At 35.1% G+C, this 17525-nt stretch overlaps 1 protein-coding gene across 6 annotated transcripts in view; it reads left to right on the plus strand.

Annotated features, from left to right (window-relative positions):
* Nucleotides 1-406: 406 nt before the first annotated feature.
* Nucleotides 407-17525, plus strand: part of LOC149076135 (uncharacterized) — a 33939-nt gene continuing 16820 nt past the window's right edge. For 2 of the 6 annotated variants that reach the window (XM_089243671.1, XM_089243673.1), the window contains exons 1-12: nt 408-517; nt 5663-5790; nt 7485-7631; nt 9062-9202; nt 10593-11414; nt 11767-11928; nt 13581-13656; nt 13830-13967; nt 14944-15141; nt 15787-15942; nt 16232-16344; nt 16659-16911. In XM_089243671.1, coding sequence (XP_089099797.1) covers nt 5695-5790; nt 7485-7631; nt 9062-9202; nt 10593-11414; nt 11767-11928; nt 13581-13656; nt 13830-13967; nt 14944-15141; nt 15787-15942; nt 16232-16344; nt 16659-16911 — 2302 coding nt within the window. In that variant the 5' untranslated portion in view covers nt 408-517; nt 5663-5694. Of the gene's footprint in view, nt 518-5662; nt 5791-7484; nt 7632-9061; nt 9203-10592; nt 11415-11766; nt 11929-13580; nt 13657-13829; nt 13968-14943; nt 15142-15786; nt 15943-16231; nt 16345-16658; nt 16912-17525 lie in introns of all 6 variants that reach the window. The other 4 variants (XM_089243675.1, XM_089243674.1, XM_089243676.1 and 1 more) reach the window with 4 other exon arrangements.

Consider the following 17525-nt stretch of genomic DNA (forward strand, 5'->3'; position numbering starts at 1 on the left):
TAAATTTTTTCATTGAGAGATTTTTACTTCCGTATTTCTATAAATTCTGTAACAATGAAAGAATTTTCACCGGCGGGCCACTGCAGAAAGCTTCGAAGGCCACATGTGGCCCGCAGGTCATTCAAGTGTTTTTAAAACACTGTGGCTCCCGCGTAGACGACAATGATGTGTCACCAGCGATTTTGAGAGGAAAAATCTTCTATTTAATTGAACGGCTTTTTCTGAAATATAAAAAAAATGTTCTGTTTCTTCTGAAAACAGACGACAAAATCATTTAAAAAGAAAACCTAGTTTTGTTTTCTACCCTTTGTCATAAAAAAAAAACAAACCAGGACGGAGGGGGGTGGGAGAAAGAGTAGGGAGTTGGAGCGCCATCTGCTATTCTCGTGACCTCTCGTCATCATGGAAAAATACGCGAGAACTTCACGGTCTTATAGGTGGTTTCCTATGTTATGCTGCAACTCGTCAACAATGGAAATCTGAAGTTTTCGGACGCGGAACGAATTAAAGAGACGAGGTAAGACAAGGAATTAACTCGTAGGATCCGCGAAGGAATCCCAAAACCTCCTAAAGTGGCCCTTGTAGTGATTTTTCGTATCCCCTATGCCCGTAGTTAACTGACCTCATCCCTCCGTTCTTACTGGCAAGATGGAACCGTCCTCCTTTCACTCGTGCGTGAGTGTGTGGTGGTGATGATGTTTTGGTTTTGTCAGGTGAAACAGACAATCCGAAACCGATCGTCCTCTTAAACAATCACTCGCTGTCGAATAAATAAACGACTTACTTATTATTTAATTGTTGGAAACGATCTGTTTTTGAAACTGAATAACTCGAATAAACACTTCAAGGTCGTCATTGTCTATTGATATATGGCGTCCTTGTATATCTTATATGGACCAGTATTTATTTAATCGGGGATTTTTTTTTTTGCACTTCGTTATTATGTCTTGAATTTCGGTAATTACATTGTTATAATCCATTTTTGACACATAATACTTTCTGATTATGAAGGGTTTTTTTTTTTTATCTAGGGGGGTGGAGAAGTTTTTGTTTTGTATTCAAAGGAAGAAATATTTGGCTATTTTTTATTATTGCATTGGGATTGTATGAAGTACACTTAAACCCCTCGATTATTCAGATTAATGGTGGGAGAAGGTGAACAGATGATTGAGAAACATGCTGAACCCGCCAGGAGTTTAAAAAAAAAGTATTTATGTATTTTACCTGTTTTAAAATGACTATGGACTATATTCGTGTTATCCGTGCAAAAAAATGTGATAAAAAGTTACACTTATTGAATGATGAGCCACACCATTACTGATATTCGCTTATGTTTCATTGATGGTAGAAATATAGGGGAACCGGGATTATCTGGGCTAATGTTGGGGGGGAGGTGACCACTGATAACCGGAAAACATAGTTGTCCTTTTCTTGTCAGCGATTCGGCACAGTTATAAAATGCACTACGAGAATGATACAAACAAGTTATAGCTCTTGTCCAACCAATGAATCATGCGGTCCTGTGACCACATCCGAAGTTACGCCATTCTTGTGCCTTATCTTTCAGTTATGGAAAAACCAACATGATATTTTCATAACGGGACAATTCCAGCATTTGCTATCTTTACTACAAAATATGGAACACAGATAAAGACAAAAGCACTAGCAAGAAGACAAAACATGCATGCATGTACACACACTCATGCAACACGTTCCAACGTGTACTGGTGTTGATCGTCCCCAAGACAATGTTCGGTTCTTATCAGGCGCATATGCAGGATCAACTTTTAGAGGGGCACAAAAAAAAACAAAAAAAATCGAGAAATTTTTCGAGTTACCACCCTTCAAAAGCATTTAAATTACAGAAATTAGTTAATTTAACATATAAATGGTATTTTCTTTTGATATTAAAATTTCCCTATTGAAACATTACTTTTTTTTAAAAATTTTTGGTAAGCTTTAAAGAGGGGGCGCATAAGTCCCCCCCCCCCCTCCAGCATACATGAGGCCTTGGGCTCTGTCCCTTCTGGGATGTAAGCCCTTTACATGTGTAGTTTGGGCTGGGGTGTGTACACCTATGGTAATTATGTGTGCATATTGGGGGGGGGGGACTGCTGTGTTGACGCTCAATGGGAGCTCAGCTCTGAGAATGGGGGGGGGGGGGGTTTGTCTGAAAAAAAAAAATCCAGTTCTATGAAATGGGAATGTTTTTTTTCATCACAACCATTGCAGCAAAATCTTACATAACCTGGGGGGGGGGGGGAAGAAACAACATGGATAGGGAAGTGCTGAACATGAAATTGAAATTTTCTTATCGTGGTTAATCTGCTCATAGATAATCGAGGTTCTTACTGTACTTTTATTATAGGCAGGGAAGTTATTATTTGGCTATAAAAGAGTTATGACTGTATCTGAGGGGTGTCCGTTAAGAAGAGGGGGTTTTACTGTATTATACGAAATAGAATTGGATTTACTGTGAACGATGTTATGATCTTAATTTTTATTCCAGATTCCTTATTGTATGCATGAAATATCTGTTATTTTCACATAAAAAATTATAAATTTCCAGATACATCCATCCTCTGGGAACGCTTCGATTCCCCTCTAAAATGGGAAACGGCCTGTGTCCGGTCAATGTAATGTGTGCCAATTTCTCAGTGTTCGATGTATTATGTGAAATAATTGTAAACAATACGATTAAGGGAGAGCGAGACTTTTCCCCCCAGCCTAACACATCAAAGAAATAGGCATTTCCTTGATATTACTGCTAAGATGAACTCATAAAAAAAGTCACCTGGTATCTGCCAGGCATCAGACCTAGTTCCTTCTTGAAATCTGGGCAAGTGCGCCACCATATACATCACTGCAAACAGGATCCTGCCTTTCTTATTTCATGCATTGTAGCCCGAGGTGCAGAAGTAGAAGCATCCTGCCCTTAATTAACTGCATCAAATGTTCTCAGGGTGGGATAATAGAATAAGGATAACAAGTTCGAGAGAAAACGAGAAAATAGGCTGCTTGCACGCACACTATTAGCTCAATTTTTTTAATTTGCACAACGGATCGCGCCACTGTACTAACAAAAAAATCTGCTGCCGCAACAGTTTTTTAGAACTAAAACAAATCCTTTAAAAATTAACAAATAGCGATCCGTCTTCCCTCACTGTTAATGAATTCTTCACTCAGTCTGGTCAGTTTTATTCCTTTACCTGGAACAAGGTGAAAGGTTTTCTTTCTCTACCCTCAGGTGGGGTTCTTTTTACTTTAGGAGCATGGCTTTTTCTGCCAGAGGCGATTTTGCCATAGGAATGAACATTGAGTGTTGTTTGTGCACCCTATTTTCTTCATTTCTGAATGGAAGAGGCAACACCCCCTCCCCACTCCAGTATACAGCATTAGCTGTTGGTTATCAAACAATAGTGTTCTTAAAATGGATTGTGGTTTTGTTCATCCAAATCTGCTTTTCAGATTGTCTTTTTATATTACCCTGGAGCAAACTGAGCCATGGTTAAAATAGCATCTGCCCTGCTTGAGGGCAACTTTTGAGTTCTTGTATTCTGGGAATTTTGATGGCAATTGGTCAAAGCATGTAAAAATGGGTGAAAAAAAAAGAAAAAAAAAGAGAGATATACTGTATTTCGGGGGAATTCTGGGAACCTTTTTAGGAGGACAAAAGAATGAATTTTCTAGAATGTCAGAAGACACCTGAAATTGCATCAAAAACGGGGGTGCCTGGTAACCCTATGGTAGAGAGAGTGCGTCTATTTTTTATCAGCTCAATACATCAAAGAAAAAAAAATTTCTGGATATTATGGTGAAGTGAACTTGAAAATAAAAGTCATCTGGTCTCCTTCGAGCATCCAACCCAAGTCCTCTTACAGTTTGGGCAATTGAGTTATACCATATACAAATAAGGATGGCAGGGGTGTATATCTCTGGTGATATATATGGTAGCACACTTGCCCAGATCGTTAGAAGACCTAGGTTCAATTGTCAGCGTAGACCTGATGACTTTTCTTTCCAAGTTCGTTTCTGCGTGATATTCAAAAAATGTCTATTTCCTTGGTATTTGGTTAAAGCAGGGCTCAACACGTCACAGGCTCCAGGTCATCATGGTGACTATAAAATTGGTATTGGCTCCTAAATTTTTTTTTGTGTTGTTGTTAAATTGCAGACTGAGAGCAGCCAAAAATGCTTGAAATTTATAGCAGTATATCTGCCACCATGAAAGAGGGTCTCTGTTCTCTGAAAAAAGTAAAAAAAAGCTTTATTTTGGATCTTTTTCTTCTGCTTAAAAAACTTTTGGCGCCTAGATTTTTTTGCCATTTGTCCAGCCTTGGTATACATCAGTGCGTGTGATCATAAAAATGGCCTAGAGAGGGCGGAAGTATTTGAGTGACCAAAACAGCATAGGCCTACATGTATATAAAATCTGTACCAATCAAACAAATAGGAAATTACGGTACCTTGTGTTTGAGTATTGTTTATCGGGAAAAAAGTCAATTACATGTCTTAGTGCTTCTTATAAAATAATCTATAAGTAACACTGCTGATTTTGGAAAATTAAAGAATTTATTCCTTTACTAGTTTTAAAATGATATTTTTGTTTTTACCATAACCCCCTTCATCAACCGACATGCAGGCAGGGCCGCAACCAGATGCTTGGTCACCCGGGTTAAGCACGCATTTTGACATCCCCTTGTAATGTTGAAGGAGAGGTTTCAGAATTAAATTGTGTTCCCCCCTTGGGTCTAGCGCCCAGTGCACGAGACCTGCCTGCTCCCCCCTAGTTGCAGCCCTGCATGCAGGGAAAGGCACAAGGTGCAGATTCTAGATAATTCTCAAATTCCAACTTTGAGAATTGATTAAATATTTAATTTGAACCTACTCCAGGGTTTGACAAATCAAAAAAGGAAAAAAAAGTCATTCACCAGCCAAGTTTTCTCAGAGCCAGATTTCTTAGGAGCCTAGCATGATTTTTGCTGATGGCGTGAGGGATTATAGAAGTGTAGGCCTGACTTAGTCACTTGGTGTGAAAATAGTTTTGCAGCCCTTTCTACTGTTACGAGAGATGTGATAGGGGCTAAGGTCCAGAAATTTAATCATTTTTTGCTCTACATACATCAGCCAAAATACAATTTAGGGGCCCCCTTAAACGTGTGTCTCTGTTAATAGATCAACATATTTTTTTTAATAGAAAGATCAATAGAATTCCCACTTCTGGTTTTTTAAAGCAGTTACAAAATATTATACATAACCAATGCAATTAAATCCAGTTTTACAACCCGGTGCGATCATACCCTTTGCAGCTGCCTAAATTCTGCCCTGTATAGGCTTACATATCTCATGCCATGAAAAGAACAAGACTGAACACTTAAAAATCTGGTATTCCCCTGAACTTTACAGCATGCCAGCTGATATACTAGGCCTATATTAATTCATGACTTCATGAAAATTATCTTGAAACATTTTATTATAATGGTAATTGACACTTTTTTTTATTCATGTTCATGAGATGAAGTTTGCCATTTTTTTTTTTCTTACATTGTTGAAATTTTTTCAAACAAAATTTTTTTTACATGCCCATACAGTTTGAAAATATGTTGAATCATGCACATTATTATACTGGTATAATAACTGGTATTCTTACTTTTTTTTCTAGCCTATGGTGGCTTCTAGTGAAGTGTCTGATCTATGGCGTCAAATCATGCTGAGCCATCATCATCAGCTGGGTCACCACAGCCAACTGATGCTGAGGTTCAGTTGGCATCCAAGACCCAGTTCTGTGATGTAAGCTACTATTTTTTGTTCTGATTCTCTGATGTTTTATAAGTTTTTTAATGATTTATATTTAAATGTGAGTATTTTATGTCCACCGTTTCTTGAAATAAGCATCACACAATGAATGAAAATTGTCTTAAAAAAAATTAAATACAGGGCTCTGTAAGCACTTTATGTAAAAGCTCCATTGTCTTAGAAGTTTGGCAGTTTCATTAGAGTAGGCCTTATCTACTGTTTTCTTGTATGAAGATTTTCAACAGCTGGCTGATGTGAAGGTTTCAGGAAAGAAAGAAAATTCAATTGTCCTTGCAGAGAATCGAACCCACATCCTCTCACTTACCAGGTGAGTGCACTAGACTACAAAGGTAACGAATATCTCAATCTTTCCTTAGAGCTCATGTGTTAGGTCAGACCATCTATGTACGGTCCCGTTCAATGACATGAGCTCTAAGGCGAAATTGGTGTTCATGTCTCTGTAGTCTAGTGCGCTCATCCGGCAAATGAGGAATGTGGGTTTGATTCCCTGCAAGGGAGTTAAATTTTCTTTCTTTCCTGAATTAATCTTTATATTAGCCAGCTGTTAAAAATCTTTGTATGGATAGTGGAGTGACATTGTCCTTGGATGCTTTTGCGTATTCTAAAAACAAATATATATTAGGAAATGCTTGCTGAATGCTAAGAGTTGATTCTAAGTATTTGGAACACAAATGAACAGATATGTAATAGTTATATACAAATGCTGCTCATTATAAACTGCTTTATGATTCTGTTCCTCAAAACAAAAACTCTATAACTCTGCAAATCTGAACTACAGTCAAACCCTGATTCAAAGAATCAGAAGATACCAACAACTTTATTCATTAAATCAAGGAAATTGTTAAATCATAGTTTTATTGATCATGAGCATAAACACACTTGAAACGACATATTTAAAAAGCTACTTACTTTGGGATTACTGTTTCAACTTATTTCTGACAACAAAATAATTGGAAAAAATACACCAACTTCAGAATAAAGTAAAGGAGCATAAAAAAGTTGCTTGGTAGAGGTTATTTTGGTAGGTTCAACTTTTTTTTTTATCAAGTTCGGTCATATTTTTTGCTAACCAAAATATGCTCCATCTTCAGATAACCTGCCATTCTTTGCTTGTCAAGGTATCACAAACTTGAAGTAGCTTTATTTCTGTACTGAAATCTGAACATGCAAACAGCACAATGTTTTATGATATTGGTGTAAACCAAGGTATTGGCCTTTGAAGACCGGACACACCCCACTTCCCATCTCATAGAGATATTGAAGCGTTCCCAAAGGGTGGGTGTATCCGGCAAGGTATTGGCCGCTGAAACCTTGGCATGCACACTCTAAACAATTTCATTGTATTAAACATTAAACTGCATTGGGTATTCCCTACTTTTTAGACAATGTAGCCTCTAAAACTTGGGAGCGCAGGTCACATAAATTGTTTTTGCAGATTCTGTCTTCCCCTTCCCCTCCGAATAAGTCAGGAACATACAATTCATCACATATCCCCCCTGTATGCTCCTTATTTTTTGTCACCTGTATTAGATAAGAGTTACATATCTAATCATATTTATGAAAAGTAAAACGCTGTCCAATAATGTCAGCGTATGCCAGTATATAATGAATGCACTATGGCTTATAAAGAATATTTCAATTAAATGTTATGTTTTTCATTCCTACAGCAATCAACATATGTAAACACAGAAAGTGTGCAGGAATTTCAAAGTGATTCATTTGTGACCCAGTTCAAACCAGAAGATCATCTGATTGCATACAGCCAGTTCAATGTTGATCCATCAGATTCTGCTGATTCCAGCTCGTATGTGCAGGTGAGTTCAGGCTGAATAAACATTCACTAATCTTTTACTGAATTAAAGAAAAGTGTGCTGTAATTTCAAAGAGATATCTTTGTGAGCCAACCCATACCACCAGGTGATGATAGTCTATATCAGGGGTTCTCAACCTGTGCTCTGCAGAGTCGTTAAGATCAGTTTGAACTTTCCAGGGGCTCTGTGGCTGCTCAATAAAATAAATCAGTAAATTTGATAAATAAATGATAGAAGAGAGCCTACTGGATTCTGCCATAGAAATTATATATAGTAGACTCCGGACTATCCAGCCTAAGATGGTAGAAGGGCAGGCCAGATAACAAAAAAGCTGGATAGGCTGGAGGTTAGCTCAGGTTTAACTCTCTTCCTACCATGCCACACCATTAAAAACACCCTTTACCAAAACCCGCTCTTATTCATATTTTCTAACCTTTAAGTGCAGGTCATTTATAAATTCTTGTTATGGACCGTACTGTACAATATTGTGACCTACTTGAGTTGGGGGAGATTCATGTTTTTTTACTTAAAAAATATACCATAAGCTCAACTCTAACTTGTCCCCCCCCCCCAACCCGGAAGGTATTGTGCATTTAAAAAATTTATTACAGAAAGAGGAAATCCAAGAATAATAATTTTACACGTAAAATAAATTTGATAATGTCTAACTTGATTACAGGGAATATAAAATCATGTAAAACTATACAGTATGAATACGTAAACTTTTAAAATAAACAAAATATTAATATAGAAATTGTAATCCTTGCAAAAGTATTCAAATTTATTTTACTGTTTATTAATAAAAGATTACACAAATTGATATCACTTGGAGCATCTTGTTAAAGTAAATTATTCCTTATTTTATTGCAAATTGTTATTTCACTTGACCAGATAGTACCGAGTCCGGATAGTTGCGAGCCAGATAGTCTAGAGCATAGTTTCCAAACTTTTTTTTGTCCCATCACCCCCCTTCTTCAGAAATTTTTTTCTCTCATCGCCACAAAGTGCAATCTAACCCATAGGATCGTATGTTATACTCCAAGCTTCTACCCCCCCCCCCCCGGAACTTTCCATAATGCCCACATTGGAAATCATTGGTCTAGAGTCTAAAAAAATCCCATGAGTCAAAAAAGCTTGAGAACTGCTGGTCTATATTATAAAAGTTGTTGGAGACAAGAGAAACACATCTATTAAGTTTAAATAAAATAATTTTGTTAATAAAATATATTCTCACTTATTGAATTTTTTAAAAAGTTTGGAAATAACTGCTAATAAAAACTGATTGTATAGTACCTCCTGTAAGTCTGATATATCGAGAAACATTTTGTGTATACACATGTTCGATATATGTTTGTCTTGATTTGGACATAAAATTCAAATTTTTGCTTTGAAACATTTCCTGACCACATGAATGATATATGTATGTGCATTAGGTTTCAATGCAGTCATATGCATCTCCAAACGGCGTATCTACAAGTCATCAGAGCCAAGAGACCTCCGAAGAACAGCATTTTACCAGTAGTCTGAATGGTGATGAAAAAGTGCAAATTGTTGAATCAATGCCTGTCATTCAGGTACAAATGCATGTCACTTAATTGTTGTGATTTGGCATTGCATTTGCTCCTTTTTTGGTTATGAAATTACTCTAACCACACCCACACAACTGAAAAATCATCAGTATTGTAGTTTTCCAGATTCTCCAAAATCTAATAATTTCTATAGTTGAACAATTGTCTTAATTTTACAAATGAATCATGGAGCAAACACTAATATTATGACATAATGTATAATATTATTTTAGTTCTACTACTTATTATTAAAACTTCATCAGTGCTGAAGATCCAAAACAAACTTTGACAGTAGAGATTTGTAAATGTTAGTTTTTGGTGCTACATTCTCAGATATTAAAAAATTCCTTTTTTATGTATTGAGTGCTGCTCATCTACATCTGACCATTTTCATAGATTCAGTGTCTGCAGTTTCAGCTATGTTGAAAAATTGAGTATGGGTAAAGGGGGCTGGAAAAATATTTATCGTGGTGGAAGCTTGTATTTGATATGTGCTGACGTAAAATCTTATCAGATCCTACCTAAGTAACTAGGATTGCAAGAATCAACCTATTCAGCTTTTAGTCCGTTTTGATAGAATAATGTATAGGTGGAAAGAGGGAATCTCAAGTTTCATGCAGTTGCCAACTGGTAGCGCTAATGCTCTTCCTTTGGCTGCCACTTCAGTGTTTGTCAAGATGGTGACTGCACAACAGAAATTGTTCTATGTTCTAAGCTTCATGAAGTGTGAGTCCGTAACAATTGTTCATCATGCTTTTAGTAGACAATACCCTGCTGAATTTCCTACTGCTGAGAATATTAGGTGATGGTATAAACATTTCCAAGTTCTGAGACATGGGTTGTCTGTGTAAAGGAAATCCCCTGGCCGTCTCCGCATGTCAGATGAAAATGTGGAGTGCATCCGACAGAGTTTCGCACGTAGTCCACAGAAATCCACTTGCAGTGGATGCAAACATGCTCATAAAAATTTAGGAGATGAGTTTAACTACAGTATTGACATATGCCGTGCATCCCAAGGTGGATATATTGAGCACATATTTAATGAAGAAAGCATGTATGTTATTCTTCTCTTGCATCTATCTCTTTGTGATATAATTTGCTGCACAAACTTTATGGCTTGTCAGCCATATTTCTCCCAGGAGAACGGTCGTGGGTCATATTAGAACCCATGAGAGCTCCTCCCCCATATTAGTTGCTTTCGAAAACTGGAATTGATATAGAAATAGTTGTTTTAATCTTTATGAACATCAATTAATGTTTGCAGTTCACACAGCCCAATTTTGTTCAGGCTACATATTATACTGTATGCATTTAAGTGAAAGTACACATAAAACATTAATACCCTTTGGCTATTTTTACCATCAAATATTTCATTCAATTTTTCTTTTCTTTTCAGAAGACTCTGGTACATGGAGAGCCCTCTGGTGTCGTGTCTTCAGAGGCACATTCACCCCCGGTTTTATCGCTTCAGGAGGAGTCTGTTGACTCTCATCAATCGCAGGAAGCTGAAGCTGTTCTTGAAAGAATATCGCTCGATCCATCCTGTTTACAACACATCTCTGTCCTACATCATAACGTCCCCGGTCTTCCTGCATTGCCGATAATTTTGGACTCAAGGAACGGTCTCGCTGCTCTCATAACTACCTCCCGAGCAGATGGGTCGCTATGTCTAGACACTTCAAGCTTGTCACGTTCTGTCATCTCTAGTCAAACACTCCCACAACGCACACTTCTGACAGCCGATCAAGCTCAATTTCTAGCAGCTGATCCATCATTGGTTGGCATGAATCATAACTTGCTCTCACCTATGCTGGCACAGAGGGATACCCTGCCTTCTCTGATTGCCAGTTCCTCGTCTGCTCCTGCTCCAAATCTGAACCAGACCATTAGCAGTAGTTACCCTCTTACGCACAAGCAAATCCTGGTTCAAAAGTATGCAGCTGAATTAGAGGCTCCCTCTACATCAGCTAGCCTAATAGCAGACATGAGAGAACAACAACTCATAGAATCTATCAGTGAAAGAGTATCCTCTCCGTATGTTGTAGCATCAAGCAGTGGGGCGCTTATTGATTCTCAGTCAATGCAGGTGTTTGAAGACCATGTATCATCTTTACCTACGACGTCAGTGAGCCAGTGTCTCCCAATTGATGTCTATTCAATCGATAGAGGTGTTGCTCTAGTCAGCAGTTCTAGGGATAGTCCAGAGAACATGATCAATGTAAGTTTGATTAGCACAGAGTTCTTATTCATCTAGTATAATTTAAATAAACAATAAATAATTTTTAGTTTTCATTCCATGTAAAAATGTCAAAAATGAAATTATTAAAATGCACAGTGTGGAAGTTATAAATTCTCTATAACTAAATATATAATAAACTATATAAGTAAATAAAACTAAAGAGAGAATTAAAAATCAATTGTTAATTTTTTATTTTATTCCATATAAAAATTTATAAATGGCTATGAGTTTCTGCTTGTCTTTAAAATTTTTGAATGGCTATTCCTGTATCAACTTCCATTTATTATTATTATTGCTATTTCTAACATTACTTTTTATATTTTCCTTTCAGGGTGATGTGGAATTTTCAAGTATGACCAATGGTTCTTCAAACTCAACAGTTCAAAATTATGTCTCGTCCAGTGTAGATTTGGTGCAACCACATCATATAGAACATGCTGTGCACTGCGCTGTTGATTCAACTGTTGGTCCAAAGTTACATCCTTCAGAGGAGGTAATTCATGAACGCTGAAATCAAATGTTTTTTTGATAAGCATTAGTGCAATTTAAATAATTAGACATTGTTTTTTGTATTTGTGATCCCTTGTTTTTCAAGTGATGAATTTTTTATAATTTCTTTTTAATTGTTTAGTCATAAGAAATAGATTTCTTTTACCTTTAATCTCATTCTAATGAAACGAAATGTAAAATTCCTACTGCATTATTATAAATTTAATGTTATTTTAGGGATTATCTCTAATATCATAATGAACACAAATATATGTAGGTGATTGTCCCATTGTTATAATGTACATTAACCTTCTAAGAGGCGTAGGCTAACCATAGATATTCAGAAAGCGCGATGGCTCTGTAGAAAAAAAAATTCAACCAGAGAGTGTAGCAAGACAGAGCGTAGGACAACCCACAAATGGGGCCTCACCGCTGTGACATACCACATATTGAGATCCACGCAGAGAGGTTTGAATTACTTATGTCCATCTCTATAATGATCAATTCCCTATAAAAATAAATTTTTTGTTCGAGAGAGGATTGTTTATACAGGCTTGACTTGTTTATAATGTAGTCAGAAAAAGCAGTGAAACTATTTGTTGTATATGAACTCTGCTATATCTGTACCAGCTTGAAAAATGATGCTTTTTTTAAGCAAAATAAAACATTTTACATATTTTTCAGTAATCTGAACATTGTTAACATGAATAGATTAAAATATTATATATTTTAATAAAGAGTAAAAATTTAATTAAAATCTCACATAATTGAATGTATCAACCTATGACCATCATTGCTTTTCTTTTTCTTGATATTTTTTTGGACTTTGAACATTTTGCGTTCAATCAGTTTTGCTAAATAACATGCAAAATGTGTAATGTTCTTTTTAATAATAGCACGGACACTGGAAAATTTTTTTGTTTTATTTTTTCGAACCATTTAAAGAGGGAATAGCAAACTTCATACAACACCCTGAATTTTTTTGATACCTCACATTTCTTTCCCATTTTTGGCTTTCAACCAACTGTATAGCTATAATTTTTGAAGTAATGAGTAGCGTTTTGGACTCTTGGACATTCTCAAAATTAATTTGCACATCATGAAACCACTATAATCAAAGTCTGAATCTAGCCTAAGAATGTTAAATGTGCACTAAAGATGGTTTGGAGGTTAGATTCTTGAGAATAAATAACCTCAATCCCCTTCCCCCTTCTTTCTAATGATCCGCAATTGAAATAAGATTTATATATAATAGAAAAAGTAGGAAAAAAAAAAGCAAAATAGGATTTTACAGTACCCTAAACATTGCTACTAGAATGTTTTCCAAGGAAAGAAAGAAGACATTATTAGTGGCAGAAAGGTAAATTTACAGATAAGATTTACAAGGAAATTTGTGACAATTTTCTGTGTTTAAAAATCTGTTTAAAATTCATTATAGGCGTACTTTGGTGAAATTTGTGACCCTTATAGACAATCAAAATAACTTAGATAAGCAATATGAAATTCACTGGACACAGAAAAACTTGGTTATAAGTAAAATTTTTTAATATCCATGTGTTTTTATTATAAGGGAGTCTGACTTTATATAGAGATTCACTTTTATCCAATGTTCATTTGCTATTTAAGTTCATAATCTTGATTTCTGTAATTATCTAGAATGTTGTTGACAGTTCAAATGCATATGGTGAACATGTAGACACCTCAGATGACATACTGCATACTACTAGTAGAGGTAAAATTATAATCTACTCTTTAGTTTGCCTCGGTAACTAGTATTCTGATATGAAATACTGCTTTTATGTTATGGTTTGCTGATTTAAATAAACTAATTTATATATATATCTAGATAATTGTGTGTGTGTGTGTGTGTGTGTGAGTGATACTTTATATTTCCATTTGAAACAGAAGTGTTTACATGTCATATCTCTGAAGTTCATTCATGTGATGAAGTAGCTACAAATGGCGTACTTACCAGACCTACTTTGGAAGCGAATGAAGCTTTGAGCACAACCAGCCAAGTATTTTCATCACATAGTGTGCACTGTAAGCGAGTTATTTATTTCTTTAAAACGACTATATTAATTTAGTAAAGTGATATTTGGCTTATAAGTTTTCAACCAATAAAGATTTTATCGTGATATTTCTACCTCTGCTAACGAATACAGATTCAGCTAATGATAATTTTAGTTGACATGGATGCGCATGCTCACAGAAGAGTGATTACTCTTATTTGGTGAGCTGAATTTTCATATAATCATCATCAGAATTACTGTCTTAAGCTATTTAGTGTAAAATAGATGATTCAGCAAAGCAAAATGCATTAAAAATGAAGAACTTGGACTTGAATGTGCATAGTATGCATTCTTTTGATGCAAGACTCGGCATTGAATTGAACAGTCTGCACATTCTAGGAGATTTTCTCCATCTGTGGCAATGAAACACAAAAATTATCACATAGCAGGACACCTAAAAATCCGAGACCAGTACATTGTGTAAAATAAAAAGGTCTTTAGTATCTCATCTGGCTTTAAATTCACCTTCATCCAATTGTGGATCTGTTCAGCTCAACTTTCACTCAATTTTCATCTTTTTTATAATGCTTCTTAAAACTTATCTTCAAATTTTTTTCCATACCTGGAACAAATTGAAGGATTTTCCACAGCAGAAACACAATTTAACATATGTTTCTAACAAAGATTTTGGCTTATGAATGTGATTTTGGAATTATCACACTTATCTGTATATACAATAAGACCATAGTATAATGTCAATCACTTTTATTGTCACCTATAACATCGTTTTTAAAGGTACCTGCCAGCTTAATTACCAAATTAGGTTTCCTTTTTTTTGTAACCTTGCTTATGAAGTCATTTTTATTTAGTCCCCAGGGGTGATACAAAGATCAAACTGTAATTAAATGTTTTCTTTTTAATCATGAATCTCAATTTCTGATGCTTTGATGTGACATTTTTAATTTTCGAGTTCTAGTTTTATATCATTAGTGAGATACTATTTGCAGTTCATGACTCTGCAGATGACGTGCAAGGATGTTCCACTGTGAGTAGTGCTACTCACCCGGATTCAACTCACAGTCCAGATGTTGTAAGAGAACCATCTCCAAATCTTGTGGTGCACAGTGAAATGCAATCGGATTCTTCTGAGGTTGAAAATCTGGAAAGCTCCAGACCACGAAGGGATCCTCGAAGTAGTAAGCATTGTAAGTTTCTTTAAAAACAAGAAAGTTTAAAACCTTTTCATTTTTGTCATATCATTGTAAATAAACTGATCGAATATCACAAATCTTATAAAATTTGGTATAACTTAAAGTAAAGTAGGGTAACTTTGGGATTGTGTGTGTGTGGGGTGCATTTTTTTGGGACAGCATTGGCTTTTAAATTTCCAGCTAATGCCATGCACTTTATCGGTTCGCCACTACAGATAAAATACATAGCATTGGCTGGAAATTCGAAAATCAAAACTAATCTGCTGTTCCAAAGCTACCCCAGTTTATGGTATGTAAAATTTGTAAGAATTGCAATGTCCAAAGTGTAACATGTCACTTCAAATCGAAAGATTAAGAAATGAAAACTTTTATTTGGCATTAGCTTCAAAAACATCCTTTATGTAATAAAGATGAAGGAAGGAGAAATAATGAACAATATAGATTAATTTCCTACCCCCTCTAACTATCTATTGTATAGCATTCAATTCTTAGCATTTTTAATTTGCAAATTCACAAATTAAAGGAAAGTGTAGAAATATAGTAATTTTGGTTAGAATGCTATAAGAAGAAACTTTACAATTTTAATTGATTGATTTTGAAATTGAATTTTTTAATGCATGTATTTTTTTGTATTTTTAGGGTGTGAAGATTGTGGTTTGTCTTATGAGAAAGAGTGTCCTCATCATAGAATTCAATTAATATTTGATAAGCCTGTCTTGAGCAGAGCTTGGGCTAGTCTGCCAGCTACATATCTTTATGTAAATAAAATAGGAAATGATGAGAACTGTGATCCAAGTATGTATTTTCTAACTATCTGTAAATAAAATATATAATTTTTTTTTTCAGATATCTCGAGCTTTTAGAATGAAATATATTTCTTGTTAATAATTTATATATTATTCTTGAAAGACTATTATAAAAACATTATTTTAGAATTTTTAAAACTTCAATTTTTAATTAGTTGTTGATAAATTTTGAATGTGTAAAATTTAAAGTATAACTATTATTTTCAGTATTTGTATATTACATATAAAGCATCTTAAATAATATTACATTATCTAATGCAATGGTTATGATTCCACAGTGTATGGCGTATTTGCAAAGAAGACCATCCCTAAACGAACTCAGTTTGGACCTGTAGAAGGGGTTTTGCTAAAATGTGATGATGAATTACCTGGTGGAAATTTTCATTTGATTGTAAGTTTTCATTTCATCCATGTATTTCATGTTGACTCATGTGTAATCGATGTAAATTTTTTTTTCATTTGTTATTTGTCATTTTATATTATGTTATTTTATTTGAACAATAAATTCTTAATTAGCTTGGGTATTGCAATACTCTCTGTGAGCTTTTGTTTCTCTTTAAAAGTGCATCCTCCGTAATTGATAGGCACAGAGGTTTTTTGTATAATTACCATTAACTATAACTAATGACAATTATTGTTGAAAATTGTGTGGTTTGATGACACAATTTCTACCACTCTTAGCTGTCATAATTTATTTTCTTTTAGGTTGGACAGGAGGATGGTGCTATTTTGTACCTTGACACCTCTAATGAATCTATGAGCAATTGGATGAAGTTTGTGAGACCCGCTGAAACTTATAAGGAGCAGAATCTTGTGCTGGTGTATCAAGGAACATCCTTGTATTTTAATACCACTCGTTCAATAAACCCCAAAACTGAACTTAGAGTATGGTATTCATCTACATATGCCATGAAGTGGAAGCTTCCTCTATTAGAACCAGACGAAGAGGAAAGACGAGGTAATTGCTATTCTGATTTTATTTGCAATTCAAAATTTATTTTTTAATTATCAAAATTTATTGTTTTTCAAATAGCAAAATTTTTATCACTATTGTTTCAAGAGAGGGTTGTAGAATGAGCAAGTTGTGACAATATAGTTTTTTGCACATGGGAATTAATTTCATTCTCTGGCATTCATTAGTATTGCAGGTTAGGATTTGAATCTCAGATTATCTCGGGACTATAAAATATTGGTTCCAAACTGCAATTTTAAGTCTGATTAGCCATTTTTTGTATATAAAATTACTATAGTGCATGGCATTTCCACTGTTGGTTGCCATTGTACTGAATTGTGACAAATTTTTAATTGAAAAGTCATCAAAAAATCTAACATGCAAATTGAGTGTTTATTCACCAGTGGGGTGGAGGGCATCTGAGTATTGATTTAGCTATCCCCCCCCCATTTGCCAGCAAATTGCTTTTGTTTCACAAGTCAAATCACTATAATTCATGAAAAGTTAGCAGAAACCATGGGACAAAAGCCATGAATGATAGATTATCATAGCTGAAAATGATCATATTTTATATTTGGTAATTATTACTGTCCTATTTTAAATATTTACTCACATCGCAT

The sequence above is a fragment of the Pholcus phalangioides genome, unplaced genomic scaffold, assembly GCF_987345545.1.
Source record: "Pholcus phalangioides strain wild (caught in Gottingen) unplaced genomic scaffold, Ppha-v1.0 ptg000015l_1, whole genome shotgun sequence".
Taxonomy (NCBI): Eukaryota; Metazoa; Arthropoda; class Arachnida; order Araneae; family Pholcidae; genus Pholcus; species Pholcus phalangioides.